General features: G+C 37.3%; 1 protein-coding gene across 1 annotated transcript in view; it reads left to right on the forward strand.

Moving 5' to 3' along the window:
- LOC133517366 (uncharacterized) overlaps positions 1-17,669 on the forward strand; it is a 127,960-nt gene extending 110,291 nt beyond the window's left edge. Inside the window, exons 2-8 of the mRNA XM_061850668.1 lie at positions 309-1,430; positions 1,625-1,820; positions 9,670-9,801; positions 13,667-13,854; positions 14,150-14,293; positions 15,421-15,545; positions 16,069-17,669. Of these exons, the coding sequence (XP_061706652.1) occupies positions 309-1,430; positions 1,625-1,820; positions 9,670-9,801; positions 13,667-13,854; positions 14,150-14,293; positions 15,421-15,545; positions 16,069-16,160 (1,999 nt within the window). The 3' untranslated portion in view covers positions 16,161-17,669. The remainder of the gene's footprint in view (positions 1-308; positions 1,431-1,624; positions 1,821-9,669; positions 9,802-13,666; positions 13,855-14,149; positions 14,294-15,420; positions 15,546-16,068) is intronic.
- Positions 17,670-20,361: the final 2,692 nt, after the last annotated feature.

Consider the following 20,361-nt stretch of genomic DNA (forward strand, 5'->3'; position numbering starts at 1 on the left):
TAGGCAGGGTCACTACCCACTAGGCCAAACCGGTCGTCGTGATTGTTAGTATAATTTGTGTATAATATCTATTAGGTATTTCTTTTGCAGTTATGAAGTATCATCATAGTACCTCGAAATGGAATAATATTATGATTATAGGTAATAGTGACTAAAAATTATGACGCCCGTTAGAATTTTTTTTATACCACAACGGTGGCAAACAAGCATATGTATAATGTATTAAAGATTATCAAAATGTATTGATTGTAATTTAAGCATTTGTGTTGACCTATAAATATAACCACTACGATTTTCTTTTGTTTCAGGGAGCAGTATATTTTCAATGTATTTGAAGTAATTGTAAGCACATTGGAGACAAAATTACAGAGAATTGAAAACTTAGACAAGGCTGTAGAGCATCTTATGAGAAGAGTTGAAGCTCTCGATTCGAGGGTAAATGACAACATTCATAAAACCGACGCCATAATTTCGAAACTTGGAAATCTTGACCTTAAACTATTTAGTCATATCCCTGAAGGTGACGAAAAGAGCTTTACTGAAACTAGCACTAAAAGACAAGTGGTTAATCGAATAAGTGATGCTCAACTGCTAGACCGGAAACTAGAATCACTGGATCAAAAAGTTTCGGACATTGATTCAAAATTAGTTGGCCTTAAGAACCAGATAGATAACAACTTCCTGCCCGTTGACGATATCAATGCAGAAGCGAGTGAAAAAAAACCCATAAGCCTCAATGTTATAGAAATTGCTAAAGGACTGAATACCGAGGTTATTAATGAAATTACAAAAGAAGTAGACCAGCTTAGAACATCAATGTCGACTGTCGATCGTAAATTACAATTTCATATTAACCTCGTATCTGAAAATTTAGGTAAGGTTTTGTACATGATGGCCGACGTGCATGCCGCCATAGTGGAACCCGAAACTGCATCTATCAACGTAAACAGTCTTTTTAAAAATCGGACCACTACCAGCACGCCAGCTCCGGCACCAAAAGGCAGTAAAATCGATACCCTCGTTAACAAAATTATTCCCATGATGAGTGTATCCGAAAAAATGGACGAAGTATGGGATGTAGTAGTTGGAACCAAAAGTTCAGTCGATGACTTGGTTCCGAAGTCGGATGAACTACTGACACAAACTCAACGGCAGGAAAGGGCTATCGGTCAGATTCACAACGATTTACGATTAAAAACCAATCTTATAATAGAAAACTTGGACATGGTTGAGAAAAGGTTAAAAAAACAAGAAGATGATGTAGCGACGTTGGCTCAAAGACCGGTGCCCGCAGAACTGCTGCTGGACCCGACCATCGACCGGCTCGTGGAATACGCGCCCACCAGATTCCGCGCCGACGACCCCGCCACCGAGCCCAGCACCAGCACTGTTGCCGCCACCACTATGCTCACCTCAACTGTTGTCAACAGGTGACATTTTCCCTCACAATTATCTCTTGCGGCTTAGAATATTAAACTTAAGTATCTGCGAGCGAATCTGCAAAGCGATAAGCGATTGTTTACTTATTGTTTACCATTGACCTTATAGATATTGTTACGCATTAGCGAGTTTAGTGGTCGGCTATGCGCGCGTCTACTGTGACTAATGGTTGTATCACACGCAGCCCGAGCACTCCAAGCAGCTCGAGCACCGCGCCGGCACCGCCGGGTGCGGGAGTAGCCGCGGCCGCGGGCGCGGCTGCCGGCGCGCGCCCCGCCAGCCGCAAGGGTGGCATTATCTTCCCGAGCGTCAAGAACAAGCCCATCATCGGCAATAACACCTTCGCCTCGGAGATCGTCGCCAACTATAAAGACGTGAAAGTGAGTCGATGTTACATAAACTATTATAATAACTACTCATAGGTTGTACATACCTGATACTCGTATACCTATACGGTACGCCTTTACATTTCTATCGTTGTATCAATCATAAACGTGCTACCATTAAAATGTGATAGCTGAGCGAATGACATAACTAGGTATCGTATACGTTACCTCTCCATAACGTCACCACGAATATTAATTGGTTATAATGTTTTGATTCTGAAAAACTTTCCTTTGCAGTCATCAGCAGTCAGGTGCTGTATGTAATATGATATTTTTACATAACGATGGATGGGTACAGCTAGCTGCACAATTGCATGTACACATTACGAATGGAATTAATACATAAAGTGCAGCTGGTTGTACGTTAGAAAATGAGTAATATTCAGAGGTGCAGGGTTATAAAAGAAAAGGGATTGTGAAGCAAAACATCATTGACCAATAATTTAATAAAAAATTGGAACGTAATGTCGAGTTATGATTATGACAGAAAAAAATACTTTACTTCAAAAATATCTTATCATAAATAGACCTCTAACTACGGCCTTGCAGTAGTAGCGTTTCCTATAGAACTGACCTATAATTTATCTCCCGCTGATATAGCAATCGTAATTAAAATTAGTTACGTGATATGTGTATCCTACTAACAATAGGTACCTCAAAAGTAAATGTACTTAATATTTGTAAAAGTTATTTTATCGTTAGTTACATGCGGTACCCTAGTTTATCTGCGACTGCGGAATGTTAATCAACCGTTACCTTTCAATTCGCGGCACAGCGCGGTAAATGAATGTTATTCAGCCGACTGCCTCTGCGCACTTACCTTTTACGTCCCGTGGTGTAGCAATACGAGCACTAGCAGGGAGTTCCTGTCGGCGCTGCACTACGGTATAGATCTAACGTACTTAAATATTGATTAAAGAACTGGATTCAATTTGGAAATAAGATTTTATTGCTGATTATACTTACTAAAATCAAGATGATTCTAAAAAGCCCTAAGTAAGGTCAGATTATTTGTTTATTACTGAGACAAATGTTACATTGACCACTTTCGGCTTCGATCATCACTTCCGATTGACAATAGCATAATATATAGTATTATCAAGGAAGATATGCTAAATTACAGCTCAATTGTAAAACAATAATTGGGTCACATTTAACTTGCAAGAGTTGCAAGTTTTGATTATGGACATCTGGTTAGGTAAACTACTTAAATAAAAGCTTGAACCTGCTAAATTATTATGAATACTTCTTAAAAGTAGGGTTTTATATTAATCTAGTCGGCCAACTCAGGGCACTACTAAGTAGGTACTTGCTATTATTCTACGGTCACAAGTATTTAAGCAATTTATGGCGTCAACATACAAGCCTACCGCCCTGTGACCTCTACATTCTGCTCTGAACTGTACATACGCAACGGTGGGTATTATTATATGCAATCAACTTTTAAATCCTTGAATCGCAGTAGACTGATAAAAATGCAGTGCATTAGTTGGTTAACGTCGCATATATACAGCTATTACTTACTTTTCAAACAGTATGGGAACGATGACATTTGATTTTTCTTTATTCCATGACACGACTTCATTCCAGACGTTTTTTACTTTTATTAAAAAAAAAGAACTCTAATCCCAAAAGGATAAAAAATTGGTACATATGTTCGTAGCTTAAAAATTGATGCAAATTTATGCTATAAAAATAAACAGATTAATTTTAATTTCCTTGAGTTTCACTATGACCATGTACAACGGAAATTAATTGCAATAGAGTTTTACTCTACTTATCGAATCGATTCCGCCATCGTTTCAGCCGCGTCCATCGTGAATGTGTACATAAATAATTAACAATATATAAATAATCACTAATAGAATCGATTATATGTCCTTTAAAGTATTAATCGAGAAACGTAAAAAATCGTTTCAGATTTTCACTGTCACGACCCTAGAAAATAGTTATTTTCACGTCAGCAGCTCGAACAATGGTAATTTGCTGCTTAAAACCAGTGAGCAAAATCGCATTTTGCTCACTGAGTGAGTCAAAATAACATTCAAGTGACCTTTATATCCGAATGTCATTTCAACGTGCGGGGCCTAATACAAGTTAATTAATTTTCTCTAAATTACGACTATTTGACGTGAAAGTAATATAAAGCTGTATGTGGGTCGGAATTATGGTATTGTACTTATACTTTTACATATTCCTATTACACCTTAAACGTTCAGATAATAGCCAGACCCTATTAGCATAGGTTTCGCTTCAAAGGTATGTTTAAATGTGGTACATAAGTTCCGCTCGAGAAAAGTTGCGTCGGGCTTGGCTTATTACGTAAATCTGGTTCATGCGCATAAACAGTGCTTTCCGCGGCTTTGTGCGCTGCGCCGCAAAAACCGGCCGTTCCCAGCAATCGACAGTTACCAATGATTACAGCTGGTTTATTGTTCTTAGCGTACGTGAACTGCTGTTATGTGGCAAGTGATGCAACTTTTTAATACAGGTTTATTCAGTTCTCGCATGTGTGTTTAATAAATTATTATTAACCCAATTCTGAATGATAAAACACGCCATTGTTGTTAAATACTCAAATAATACGACGTTTTACAGCAGTAGCTGTACTACTAAACTGTCAATCTACAGTGTGTAAATATTATACGAGCGAATATTTACACGGTGGTTAACATAGGACCTAAAAACTAATTGTGGTAAGTTTTGCTTAGAAATACAATGAATATATTAATCACACAACATTATTCGGCCCACAATGTAAAGCTACACACAAGCTACGAGCTTTATAAAGTAACTGTCAACTTGTTAGCAGTTACTATAAACAGCTCGTATCTCGTAATGTCATGTCATGATAGTCTCGTAATGTTTGCAGCGTCGGTATCATATTCGCATTTTTATCATGCATCACTTTCGCACTTCCAGAGAACGTGACAGACATAATTACAGACTGATGATTAAAAACCGACCATCTTAACCCTACAGTACAATGCTGCTCGATAAATTTTCAAAAATAAAGTACGTGATCACAATTAAGTGTAACTTAAAAATACTTCTTACTTAATGATTACATATAATCTAATTACCGGGGGCCCTTGCGGATACACTTCGACCCATAGGGATGATTACATATAAATTATATTATATGTCTGGTTTAATTAATCGCTCAGATTGGATTTACATATTGTATACCTAGTCTAGATACGGCTGTCCGACTAAGTTCTAGTATAAAAATAATTGTGAAGCATCTTTTTTAACAGCCATATTTTTTTCTATATACTAGGAGTTATTTATACAGGTACTAGTAGTTCACCCCGAACTGAGAACTCGCGGTTCGCCAGAAATATACTTAGTATTAAAATATACAATTGAATATACTTAGTAATAAAGGCACAACAACTCCCGAATCCAAATCTAAAAACTTGACCTAAGACATCGCAGAGTTATGACTGAGCTGAATAATTGATCGGCGTAGTCCACCACAGTTAGTTCCACAAACCGCGAGACGGCAAGCTTTTGCCATAGGTACTTAGTTGTTAAACTAAACTTTATAGTTCTCTTTTTCCCATTTATAAGATAAATATTGTCCTTACTCGGATAAAATCGGCTCGCTGTGAATTCCAAAGATGTTTATAATCAGGAAACAGACGAATCGTGACGACTGCTCTCCGAGCTATAATGGAAATAAGCCACGACTTTCCTTTTCTTTCGGTTATTTAACGACAAAAAGCAGCCCTCCGTACTTAATTACTATAATTTTCTGAATAGGCATAGTAAAGTAATAACTACGTTGCGATATCATTGTAAGTAATAAGTAGATACAACTTGTTCATACAATCAATAATATCAATGAAGTAGCTGCTGCTTAAAGGTGAGTGCTTAATTTTTTGGTGTGATTATAGGCACTGGTTATCAATATTGGCTACGTGCGAAGTGCATGGTGGGGATAAGTAAAGCGATCGCAGCGCATAAGTCGTATAATTGACAGACTAGATAAAATGTTTAGCCGTTACGTTGGTAAGCCTGGAATAATACTATATGATATAAAAGCCTAATTTCTAGCTCGATGTTGGAAATATATAAAGTTTACTATTACTGTTTCGTCCAGTATTATTGCAGTTTACCATTTATCAGCTATCGTGACCTATTTTTATCGTAAATATGATTTTAAAGCAAGAAATGTGAACAAAATAACGGAATAGTGTGGGAATTGACAGAAACACACGTAGCTTTTTTGCCATATTTGGCCACATCAAGCGCTGTGATCGTTCCGGCTTCCCCCACCACCCGCTCTGCACGCTTCTAAATTAATTTTATAAAAATACTGAATAATCATAAGGTAGTTCGGAGTCGTTTAAGTTAACTTGATTATATGATGAATCATATAAAAAAGGAAAGTTATAGGTAACGCGTTGTAACATAAAAATCAATCTAAAGTTGAGATAGTCGCTTAATTCCTCATCTATTGATGCCACTAACCTACCAGTTGCAAGTTATGCACACCTTTGATGCACTATTCATTGACTTACCTATTGCTTTATTGGGCGATTTGATAACATTGTACATTCACGGAAACGAAATGTAGCGGAATCATTAGTTTTTTCAAAATAGGTACCTACATATGTAACATATGCGAAATTTAGTTTTTGGTTATGTTTGGTAAGCTATTTTGTTTGTATGGTCTAACTGTTCTCATCTCAGCCTCTAAAGTCACTTTCATATGAGGCGTTAAAACAATGGTAATATCACACTCACGCTTAAAATACTTTCTATGTGAACTTAAGCACGTGAAGATGTAAGTGTGATGTGATGTGGAAAGCTCGCGATCTTTGCAAACAGCGTTGCGCAATCTGCAACTAAAGCCGAAAGAATAATTATCTGCTCTCAGACCAACACTGAGATGCCACTGACACATTAGGACATGAAATAAACCATTTACTATCTTACCATTGGGATATTAATGGGCTGTCGCTAGAGCATGGCTATTATCGCCACAAGCACTTATACCTACACTGAAAGGAAAAGCTATTAACTGGATTTTACTTTACCAACTCAAACAGTTTAAAAAGAAGTAGGTACACGGATTTTACCTGATGAAAGATAGAAGTGAGTTAATGTATATTATATGCTAGACCTATACATAATATACATATGTATATCTCTAGTTGTCGATGTTATAAACTGGAGGTTTTTCTTAGCAGATAAAAATGTTAACACACAGCTTTCGTCATGCATAAAGACAAATTCCATATGTGTAATGGACAGATATAATAGGAGAAGTTAGCGGTCCGGCACGGGCACGTCATCGTCATGCCCGCATGCCGCGGAAGAAAGCCGCGATAAACGCACGCTCTGGGCCCCTATTTGACTCGGAAAACGACAGTCATGTCACATGAAACTACGATATCACATAAAAATCATAAAAGCTGTCAACCATTGCAAATTGACAGTTCGTCATAACCTTGGTGGGCCAACCTAGATTAATATAAGTAACATGAATATACCTATGTGTTTGAGGGAGAAAGCGTTATTGCGATCTCAGTTTTCTTATTCGTAGATTGTCCAAGGCTAGACCCATGATCGCTGATCGTGTGATCGTCTATAATCGGCACGATCATCATGCAAGCTTGCACACCATCGTTTGTAGTTTGTGTTCGCCAAGTGTCGAGATGGACGTGGAGTGTGTTGCTGCCGCAACCATTTATTTAATAGCAGTATACAAATAATATGTCAATGTGGTTCAACGAAAAGTTGTAACAGAAAATGGTATATTTTTAAAATCGACTGAATGCGTAACTGAGCCTATTCTCTGAACTTAGAAAAACTATTTGCCTCTCTATCACAATTATGTATACTTTTTCTTCAGAAAAATAATGGACACTGCTTATTATTATTATTATTATGTGGTTCTTTAATTTTCTCAGTACTCCAGGGAGAACTGGTGTAATGACATGCACGGGCCGAAGCCAAGTGCATCTCATATTAGTCGTCTAGAATGTTGGTCGTTCTGGCCTTGGTTTTCAATTTGGGGTAGAGTTAAAGATGCTTGGATGATTGGTACACGTTGGTTATGTGTTTCAGGAAGTTGTAAATCTGTCTGTAGAAATTTTCGAACTATTCGGCACGTGTTCAAAATCACGGCTTTCTGCATTAGTATATATAATGATGATGGCAAGTCTAGAGTTTTAATTGAAGTGTGCAGTTGCATTATTATTAGTTTTAGTTTCGTACGCACGTATGCAACGACGTGTCCGACAGCGAAATGATCGACAATCGTGTGGGCATGTCCTCACAACCACCCGGCGATTCCCTTTGATGATTGCCCTAAAAACCGACAATACTAGGGTCGCAGGCGATCATTGGCGTTGATAGACGATGATTAGCGAGTACTGCCGAGAGTGCCCTCTATCGTACTCGCCCGTAATCGGTTGTAATCGCCGACAGTGAAGCGAAGCGATTACATTACTATGGTTGTATAGTCAGCGTCAAGCAAAATTTTACAATATCGCCACTCATCACAAAAGTAGCGATATGATACGCCATGTCACCTTCTATTATTTTATTGAGTCGAACAGCATCCCAGCTCAGGGATGTCGTGTGTCAGTAGAATGTGCTGTCTCATCTATTAGTGTTGTATTGTATGCAGTAGTTGCTCTACACTCGTAGGTGCCAAGTAGCATGCCAAGTGCATTGCGTTTGCATTGCGAAAAGCGTTTTGCGAATTTAAGTAAAAGTGGCAAAAAAATGTTATGCCCTGACAACTCAACTATGTTATGTAATATATTATGGAGGGTAGACGTAAGGAGAACAATCTATGTGTATGAAAATTGTCCAGCAAAAAACCTTAAATTGGTGGCGCCACAATACATTACAAACACATTTATGACTTTGATAAAAAAAAAAACAAATCACTGACAGCGCACTTCACTCCGTCAATACTCGTAACGTCTAATTTCGTATCATGACCTTGTGCAACCGTAGCACCACCGGAGAGATTTCGAACTATTATTTACAGCTGCCAGCTGGACACTAGCAACAGTCCTCCCATAAGGCTATGGTCTCCTATTTTATGCTATACGCGACCTCTGACGTCAGCGTCAACATACGTCTACAGTAGACGACGACTTTTCGCTGTCGTTGATACGAGTGGTCATGTGCGGGACTGTGTGTAATTTCGTAATAATGGACAATTTTACCAATTTGTGACGGTATCTTTGTTATTAGAAAAAGAAACACAGCACGACCGTATACGTAAACACAACACGTCAACAAATATTTTTGAAGACATAAAAGAAGGATATTATTTTGATAAAAAAAAACTTATAAGATACCTAACAATTCAAAATTGACTAAATATATGTATTTCTGTTAACCAAAAGCAATTTAAATATAATGTAGGTTTAGTGCAGGGAGATATAACAAATTATCCATCAAAAAGACGTCCTAGACCCAAATCAGTTGAAGAAAAATGCCATTTTGTATGTGACCTCAACGCAATAGTTCAAAATAACTAAAGACGCGACGCAAAGCGTTTGGACGCCGCATACGAAGTCAAAACGCCAACGTCAACGTGTAAAGGAGACCACAACAGTATTATCTATCGTAAGTATTGTGACGCAGCGTACGACGTGACGCTGTAAGCTGCCGATGGCGTTTATAGGAGACCATAGCCTAAGAGATTGTTCTCCTTACCTCTACCCTCCATATAATTTACGAAGCTCATAGCGAATATAAAACTGTACGAACTCTTAATTATGAAATTTTGCCAATTTTGTTTCCTGCTTTAAGGCCGGATATCAACAATAAAAGATTAGTGATCTATAATGCTATTTCTCATTCGTTGCAGGGCTATTCTTGTGTGGACCTCTTGAATGCAGGTATGCGGGAGTCAGGAGTATACTACTTACAAATCAGGGGCACAACTTACTGGTTCCTCAAAGTTTACTGTGAACAGAACGTCGCTGATGGTGGCTGGACTGTAAGTACACTTTCACACAGAATTACTTCATTATTTAAGGATAAGGATAATATTGACGTATGGATAACTTTTGTCGTTTATTATCTTATTTATTCAACGCATAACGCGGTAAGTACGTACCAACTTATTGAGGTCGTCGTCAGTGGGCGAATTCAACTCGCACTTAACCACTATTTTCCAAATAGGTCCTTTTCCTTTGTACAATAAAAAAAACTGCTAGCCTCCGAGTGCCTCCGATTAGTGATTTAGCTGGATGGTACAGTAGACGTCAAAGAACTTTCGTAATACGGCGAAAAATGTAAACATATCTTTGACCTCGACTGTATCTACTGAATATGGACCAAAGATGGCGCATCGCTATTTTTATTTTTCTTATATGAACATGCAGTTTTGTCTAGGGTACTAGCGAACATGGACGCATAATTTGAACCCTTTCACACTTATAAATGTAGGCATGAAATTTTGAAAGTAGGCAAGCTTAAGAACCGAGCCTTCTTTGGGGCAGGTACCTTATTCTACAATCAAATGTTGGACTCTTTATTCCAAAGCACTCATTTCGTTTAATAATTAATACTATTAAAGAAAACGATGAGCCAAATGTTTAAGGAACGAAACAGGTACCAAAATGTTGGAAGTTACGTAGTATTTTTATTAGCCTTTGTGAGCTGCTTATCAATGGGTGAAATGAAATCGGTCTATAAATTTAGCAAATATTGTGCTGACGATTTTACGGCCACGATTAGCATCGTTATTTCGCAATGAAGCTCATCGTATAGATTGACAAGACCGATGTCCTTCAAATACTTATTTGTTTACGCAATCTGATTCTTAAATGTGAAGCTCAAAGTTGTAGAGATTAAATGTCGCAGTCAAATTGTAAGAATGCGCCTTTTTCAAACGGCGTCGTCAATTTACAAACGTGAACTGTTGCAAATTGTTAGTGCGCTCAATAGTGTCAACATACTTACTTTACTCTTTGGTGTCAACGTCAAAAGTAATGGTTGTCTAAAAGGTGACCATGGTTTGCTGTTTTTTTAAATATATATTTAACTTTTGTATAACACTACCAACCTCAAGGTCCCCAAAATGTCAAGGCCAGAACACCGCACTATCCCCACCTCCACGTGGTCTTGTCTGTCCTACCCCTAGAGAGCAATTGCGAAATCGGAGGCGTGGAGGGAGAGCAGCCCTTGCCCGCTGTAACGGACCTTGGAAAAAAGCGGCGACCAGCACTGGACTGGATGTCGTTCGATACCCCCCGTCATGATCAGTCTAGCCGTTTTTGAGTTAATGCAAAAATCTTCTCTTCTTACTAAAAATATGTACTAAGCACTGTGAAAATACTCTCTTGTGCTCGTAATGTACACGATACTTACTAATTAATAGCCCTCGTTTGGCCTGTTCTGACAGAATGGCAACTATGAAACCCTACACTGAGCATGGCCCGACAATACAGAAATAAGCACAAGCGTAATAGAGTGGTACAAAACAAGACAACGAAAAGAATTTTGACTCATTTATTGAACTTAGGTATTTTAGCCGACATAAAAAGGTGACTACACACAGCAATCTTTAGCATTAGCGAGTCAGCGGGCAGTGATTTCTTAGGAACATACGAGTAGTTATTAAACTGCCCCCACCTCCTCATTATCTCTTACTCAATTGCAACCTTATTGCAACCTCCTAGACGACAAATTCTGGTATACAAAGTATCTTTGTACTTGGCCGTGCTAAATTACATCGAAATCCGTTCAGCCAAATATCCTGAAATAAAAACTGTCATATTTATACATACAAAATAGTTAACAGTTTTGAAGTACGTATTTTATAATACGCAAAACATAAAACGTATACATAAAGATGTATCTCAAATTTTATAGTGAGACATTTTCTGGCCCTTATTCTTGTTTTAAACATTTGTAGGTAAGTGTTAAAATAATAATTAAAAAAACCGGTCAAGTGCGAGTTCGTTTTACTCGCGCACCGAGGGTTCCGTACAAACTTTGAATTATCTCGTCTACCTAACTATAAAGGCGAAAGACTTTTGATCAGAAGTATCTATAACCAAAGCGAAATTGAAATAGAGGTGGATTGTCAAAGAAAACTTTGTAGCCACGTAAATTTACTGCCGTCTTACCGTGCATATCGCTCGAAACGATGCCGCCATACCTTTGGCCTTTGATCTATTAGATGGCGCCACTATTTGATATTTAACAAATTTAACACGTATCAGAAAATAGAAAATAAGGATCACAGTCAAATGGCGGTATAAAAGTTTGAATCACGAGAGATAGCAGTAAATTTACGGTGGCTACAAATTTTTCTTTGACAATCCACCTCTATTTCAAATTCTCTTTGGTTTACAGAGGGCCCTATTCGTTGTCTGCCTCTTTATCTCTCGAAAATATAAGAGTGATAGAGAAGCAGGTAACGGAATTTCGATTTTTCGTGTTTGGCGGTAGGCCCTCAAATTGTGCTAGTGGCGCTACGCAGAGTTTTGTGTCATATTCCCTATCGCGCTTACAGAATAGGGAACTCTATCTGACCACCAAATTTTATCAAAATCTAAGAAAATTTATCAAACGACATCAAAATAAAAAACCGGACAAGTGCGAGTCGGACTCACTCACCGAGGATTCCGATTTTTTTTACTTTTTTTAAGACATTTAATTTATAGTATTGAGATTTTTCCCTGTACCTACTTGTAGTGTAAGAAGATATTACTTGACAAATTTCATAATTCTAAGTCAACGGGAAGTACCCCATAAATTATGATTCCCTTGAGAGTGTCGAAATATATCTACGTTTTTTTTGCGGCATAAACGGTCGTATCTTTTTCTTACGCTAACTTAGAAGTTTAATTTTTTTACAGCTTTAAGGGATTGTAGACCTGAGTATATGGTTTTAATTTCAACTCGATACCTCCACGCGTTCCCGAGATAACAGGTCTTGACAAACAGACAGACGGACGGGCGGACGGCTGGACAATCCTATCCTATAAGGGTACCGTTTTTTCCTTTTGAGGTACGGAACCCTAAAAATAGCCAATATGATTCAGTTTTCGTCATATAGGTACTTTCTATACAGTCTTTATACAGGATGATTCAGGAGACGTGAGCAGGATCAAGCCTGCATATTCAGTAAATTTTCAGCAACTGTTTCGTACCAGTATTTGTGAGATTAACGTTAATTTAATTTTTACTGTTAAAAAAAAAAGAGTTTTATTTTATTTACGATATTTATGGTCACCCTCTTTGTTTTATCCATAATAAGTGACAAATTGAATGACATCGGAGTGTGGTTACTTTTATAAAATCGTATCTCACTCAAGTGTGACATTTTATTTTCTTCATAATCAAAGTGCTGTCATAACGGATAAAGAGGTTTTATGTTTGTTAATTATGTGTTGTAGGGTATCCATGATTGTAGATAATCAAATTTGCCCTTAACAAAACGTTAAATAACAGATAAAAAGCGTGATTGTTTTACTTAAATATGATGGTGAACGATTCATTAACATTTACTGATTGTGTAGGCTTAGTCCAGCTCACGTCTCATGAATCACCCTGTATACCTACTCAAAACAAAAATAACTGAACATGATTGAGTCATGTTAATTTATATGAGCTTATTTTTCTATACTTATATTGAATGGCGACTGTACGTAAATTACAACAAAAAAATTACTATTAGATCCAACAATGTTAGATTTTGCAATCAGCTTCGTATGTTCTTAATCCGGGCAGATCATTCCATCGCGGATAATTTCGCGATGGAATGATCTGCCCGGATTCGCTACTAAGAATAAGATAGAACAAACTAAAGAGCATAATCAAAACTGAGAATTACACATTATGTATATTAGGTTATTCACCGGCGTGACGACTACGGAGCACTGGCCGAGAACTTCAACAGGGACTGGAGCGACTACAAAAACGGGTTCGGCGAGCCGAACAAGGAGTTCTGGCTCGGCAACGAGAACATCTACATGCTCACCAACAACGACGACTACATGCTCCGCGTCGAGCTGGAGGACTTCGATGGAAACAAAAGGTTCGGCTGCCCTATTAAACGTGAAACCCATTTCAAACCACTAAAAATCGACGCAAAAACCGACGATTTGTAACTCTGAATAAATTGCTGATGGTTGTTATATCCATTTCGGAAGCAAAGTTCCTTGTTTTACGGATTTTTGTGAATATTTAAATAAATAATATTCTTATTGCTTTAAGCCATTCAAGCAGTTTGAAACTTTACATAAAGTATATTTTTAATTTATTCCGAAGTGTCTATAGGTATGATCCAAGATAAAACCATGACCTAATGAATATTTTATTAATGATTGCAGATATGCTCAATATTCGCACTTCAAGATATATTCCGAAGCAGAGTACTACAAACTTGAAATCGATGGTTATGAAGGAAATGCCGGAGATTCTCTTAACGATCCTTGGTATGGATCCAACAACAGTCCCTTCTCTACATACAACAGGTAAGAACGCAGATAGTAAGGTATTAAGATTATTATATCGCTATCGTGGCCAGATCATCTCAGGGATGTTCGTAGAAGCCTTCTATGCGACCATGCGCAAACTATGCACATCTCTGGTGCGCCGGGTGCGGGTCAGCCCCAACCCTATCCTGTGTTTGATAGCGGACAGACTTGACTGTCCTTGGGTATATGAGACACTGCTGCGAAATATATTACCCAAGCCTTGTGTAAAGCCCGAAAATTAAATTAACTTTAATTTATATTCGGCGTTCACCCGTATACATCTAGATCTATCCAATACTGGGAGAGGGTAATGTTAGAAGTCATGATGCTACACCTAACATTACCCAGCCAGTGTTGGACAGACATAAGACGTGTATGGGTAAACGCCGAATACAGATTAATGTTGTTTAATTTTTCGGACTTTACCCAAAAGGCTTGGGTAATACCATTTATACCAGAGTAAACTTACATTACCCGTAACATACATTGTAAATGTCTTATAAGTAGTTATAGGATAGTTAAGTAGGTACTAACATTCGGAACGTAAGTCTACTAACATTTTGTATGAGTCACTAGTTGAACTCAAAATAAATGAAAGTATTAATGCATCTTTAGATAATTTCATAAAATGCTATTTTAGAATTAATCACTGCACGGTATGCTTATCTTAGGTTTGACTTTTTCATGAGGTGGCCAACCGATCATTTCATGAAATGTTTGCTACGTCAACGACATTAGCATTAACATGATAGGCTCATCTTGTCTTCAACATGTTTCTTCTACTTGTGCCTATCTAAACGTATAAACGCGGAACAAGATAACGGTGCCAACATAGAGGACATCACATCATACACCTTCTATGATATCGTCAGGTGACAACCGAAACTCACTATTTGCAAAAAAAATAAAACAATAATCAATCTTGTTTTATAATATAACTATTTAGTGAGTAATAAGTGAGTTGTGGTTGTGACCTGACGAGATATTTTGACTACTTCGTAGGAAAACCACAATTTCTGAGCAAACCCAATGTAGAGCTGACAAAATATCATAGTGTCAATTCCATTTTGTGTCGCATTTGGCTTACTGGACAAAACCTTAAACATGAGAATGTCGTTTCGCAGGGACAACGACAGGTCGTCGCTGAACTGCGCGTCGATGCTGAAGGGAGGCTGGTGGTGGAAGTCCTGCGGCCGGGGACTCAACGGGCTTTACCTACACGACCCGCAGGACCTCACCGCCCGGCAAGGTTTGATACTCGCTTAATTGATCGCTTCATTGATATGGTTCTTGAGAAGTTATTGCCGGTATAACCGTCTCCGATATGAATGGAAGTTTGATTGTATGCGACTTATTTCAGCTATTCTCAATAAATATGAAAGTAAATAATTTAACTAAACTTAGTCCTAAACTAAGCTGACTTCATCGACATTTAGCTGTGGCTAGTCAAAATTACCTAGCAGCTGATTTTAATTTTAAGCATCGTGAGTCCCCCCAAATACAAATTCAATTAGAGTTTTGAACTCTGATAGAAATAAACGAAGCAAAGAGCAAAAATGTATCTACGTAGTAAATACGAGGTTATCCATGTGCCCATGACTGCCATGAGGTATGATACTGTTGGGTTTTAGCATAGCTTCAGCGTGCTGCACATATAATCCCAGACATTAGACACTGATATTAGAAATCAAGTTGATATTTTCTTGTAATACGTTCCTTAATTTAACGTCTCTGGCCGTTAGTTGGCTAATACGTGCTCCTCCGGTTTCCAGGGATCGTGTGGTTCCGCTGGCGAGGCTGGGACTACACGCTGAAGCGCGCATCCATGATGATCAAGCCGCGGCCGCTGCAGCCCAACACATGAAGCTACTCCGCGCACTCTGTTTAACACTTCCTTTCAATCGCCAACTTTATTCATCGTAACAGTTTCGGCAACCGAAACTATATCGTAAAATTTAGTTGACGATTGAATAAATTCAAACGAGTGTATACCTATGTTCGTGTTGCCTATTAATACTAAGATTTAAAAGATACTAAAATTGCCAATTTATGGTACTGTAGATATCAAGCCCTAGTATGGGCTTTGAGATGTAATTCGCATTCGTGTCACTCAATACCAGCTTTGCGTTTGTAAAGCAATCATCAAAATCATTTGGAATCTATCATTCATTGTCAATGGATCAAGTAATGTATCGGTCTGTGATATAAAATAAGAATACATTTTCCAACAAAAATAAATTACAGTCTCTTGGTTGTTTGTTCGGTGGGACCCCACCGACGTATATATAGGTTTTTTTATCAAACGTGCCTACGTTGTCATCGATGGCATAGGACCTAGAGGCAACTCATCGCTCAATAAACTATTTTTCCTTTTTTTCTGTACATAATTTCTTCTCTCTCAATCATCTGTTCATCTTTTCATCGCCATTCAATAATGTGTAAGTCATATATTTCGACGTTGAAAAATAGTATATACTTAGAGCTATCGATAGCACATAATATATTTGCTTTAGCCCATGTTTCGGTTAGGTATATGAAAGCATCTAAAATGTGTCGGGTTTTGTTTAGAGCGACCAGCGACTACGGTACCGACGTCGTTTTCTCATACAATAGAATCTCGATTATTCGAACTATTACTCCGGTATTTTATATTTAACGTAAATATGTAGATACGTATTAATTTTTTCATTACATACATGGAAAACCAACAGTTTTAAACATTTCTACAAACTACATTAGAATTACTGAGCCAATTACAGGTTCTCACTTAAAAAACTTGAATATGTACTTATCATGTAAAGATGAAATATAACTCAATTCATTATATATTATTCCGATAATCGAGGTTCTACTCTATTTAAAATAGTGCTCTCTACCGATTTTGATATTAACTAAGCTTGTCCAATTTTTAGATACACGTTGTTAACGTGTTTCGTTTCAGTAAATTAAATGAATATCGAAGTTAAGTCACGTTAGGTACCTAAGTATAAATTATTCCACTACATATGCCATTCGGAGCTCTCGGTCTTATGTTAATTCTATAAGGTGTTTCGGCATAAAACGCTATTTTCCTCGTCGTTTTGACTATTTTCCTTGTGTAAATAACAGATATTCTATCTAACTATTATTGTCAACGTGCCACATTACGCTCTACATTCATTAATTTATTGTTCATTTAATTTGATACATACAATGTTTCCTTGCATACATCATAATTAGGTTTTTAATTTAGATATAAGATGAAATTATAATTAAGATGTAAATAAATATTGTATACAATAATTGAAGCCACATATTAATACAAGGAACTGTTCTTACTTCCTGTTTGTGTAAAAGTTGCCGTGTATAAAAATAAAAGGAATTATTTGTAAAATATATGTTTTTCTTTTTGTCTAAATACGTATATTGTGTTAAGCGGCCTCGTCGCTTGTAAAACTTCTAGGATTCGACCACGTTAACTTTGCACTAATTTGTATTAAAAATCCATAGACAGTACATAGTAAGTTATACAAAGTACCTAGGGCACCAGTCATGGGACATTTATGTAGCATTTGTGACATTTCCCTGATACGTGTAAAAATTCTACTCCTTAGCGTGTTAAAAGTTGAATGTACTATCCGCCTTTTATGTTTCAGGCGTATTGTTCAAAAAATACTGCAATTCGTTTCCACATATGTAATCATCAAATTAAAACTAAGTATGTTTTTTATCTCCAGTCATGGACTACAAAGCACCAGTGATGGAACCCCCGGTAATGGAAAGGAGCCAGTGATGGGTCCCCTATAATGGGACATGAGTACATGACCCTAGCGATCTGAAATATTAGAATGAGAATAGGGACAACGATATTAATTTAAAATAAATGTATTTAATTCCACAATTCAATATATTAGGGCTAATTTAGACTATGAGAGAAGTCGCATACGAGATTCATTACATTGCGGTATTTGATCGGTCGGCAGAATTCAATGTACTATATCCTCAATAGTCCGCAATGTAGCTAAAATCCCATACGGGTTTCTACTACTGGTACTGTGTATCAGTATGTGAGGCATTTTTAGGGTTCCGTAGCCAAATGGCAAAAAACGGAACCCTTATAGATTCGTCATGTCCGTCTGTCTGTCCGATTCTGTCACAGCCACTTTTTTCCGAAACTATAAAAGCTATACTGTTCAAACTTGGTAAGTAGATGTATTCTATGAACCGCATTATGATGTTTACACAAAAATAGAAAAAAAACAATAAATTTTGGGGGTTCCCCATACTTAGAACTGAAACTCAAAAAATCTTTTTTCATTAAACCCATACGTGTGGGGTATCTATGGATAGGTCTTTAAAAATGATATTGAGGTTTCTAATATATTTTTTTTCTAAACTGAATAGTTTGCGCGAGAGACACTTCCAAAGAGAAAAAATATGTCCCCCCCCCTGTAACTTCTAAAATAACAGAATGAAAAATCTAAAAAAATATATGATATACATTACCATGCAAACTTCCAACTAAAATTGGTTTGAACCAGATCTAGTAAGTAGTTTTTTTTAATACGTCATAAATGGTACGGAACCCTTCATGGGCGAGTCCGACTCGCACTTGGCCGCTTTTTTTTTTCTTGTGAACACATCGATTTTGCACGCATCGCAATATTACATGACATTAAATAATATTTATTGGAAAATTGACTTCCTATGTTAGAAATTAATTAAATTACATCAATGCAAATGGTTTCGTTCTATAGAATTCCTTCATACCTACCTACTAATCCATGTAAAGTTCTCAACTAAAATATGACTATTACGTATGTGAGAATTATTGACACTCGACCTCGAGCCTGATTGGAGGCATCCGAGATTATACAACAAGGGCATAAAGCGACCCATTTCGTCCGAGGCAATTCATAGGTCCAACCGGAAGCGAGGGCCGATATAGATCGAGGATTAATGGGCATTTATGCCCGAGTTATACTTCAGTGATATACTCTGCTTTTTTGCTCGCTTTACTTCGATTGCGATGAAAATATGCAGAATATATCCAATACTTATTTAACAGTAATTATTCAAGACTAAAGAAAACCGTACTCGGGCCCGCGCAACGAGGTCGAGGGTGCGCCGGCCGCCTGCTGCAGCCGTGGCAGTTTTCATAGCAAAATTTGAACTTTATTAATAAGGCAATAAGGGTCATAATAGATGATTTTAATGTATGTTCTAGATCATATTAAATAACTTTATGCTGCTTACAGTACACGCGAGTAATGACAATACTTGTGAAAATTTGTCTCTGTAATAACTCAGTGAAAAACAACGTTTTGGCTGCGACGCTACCACTATGTTACTTGCAAAGAGCATATATGGTTACTTGGTTTATTTAGACAGTACCTGGGCGACCGAGCTTTGCTCGGTTATAACTATTTATTGTAATATGGTCTATAGGTGATAATCTTAACTACATTTTTTTACTAAATTAAACTTGTCTAAAACAATAAAAATTAAAAAATTACTGAGCCACTTGAACATATAAAAAAACAAAGTTAGTCACCGGGCGAGATTCGAACCCGTAACACTCGTTTAGCAGTCCGCGTCTTAACCCGCTGGACCAGACGGACAGTGGCCAGCAATACGAAATTAGCGACCATATTCTGCGTCGAAAGAAAAACGCATGAAAACTCGAAAACACGCGTTTTCCCAAACATAAGACTAACCTAGATAGATTGTATACCCCCAAAAACCCCCATATACCAAATTTCAGCGAAATCGTTAGAGCCGTTTCCGAGATCACAGAAATATAATAATATATATATATATACAAGAATTGCTCGTTTAAAGGTAGGTATAAGATAATAAGATATATCTACTGACAGAAAGATTTAAAGGAAGGGAAGAAAAACTCGCATTATTTATCTGTAATTATATAAACAAACTTTCTTATTCTTTATAATGTTTTTTTTTTCGCCAATAATTTGTACAACAAGATATCAAATTTTGATATTTATTCGAGTACTTATTTTGAGTCCCGTGCAAGATAATTAAACATTTATTTGGTGTTAAAACAAGCTTTTCTTTCCTGCTTG

The sequence above is a fragment of the Cydia pomonella genome, chromosome 1, assembly GCF_033807575.1.
Source record: "Cydia pomonella isolate Wapato2018A chromosome 1, ilCydPomo1, whole genome shotgun sequence".
Classification (NCBI taxonomy): Eukaryota; Metazoa; Arthropoda; class Insecta; order Lepidoptera; family Tortricidae; genus Cydia; species Cydia pomonella.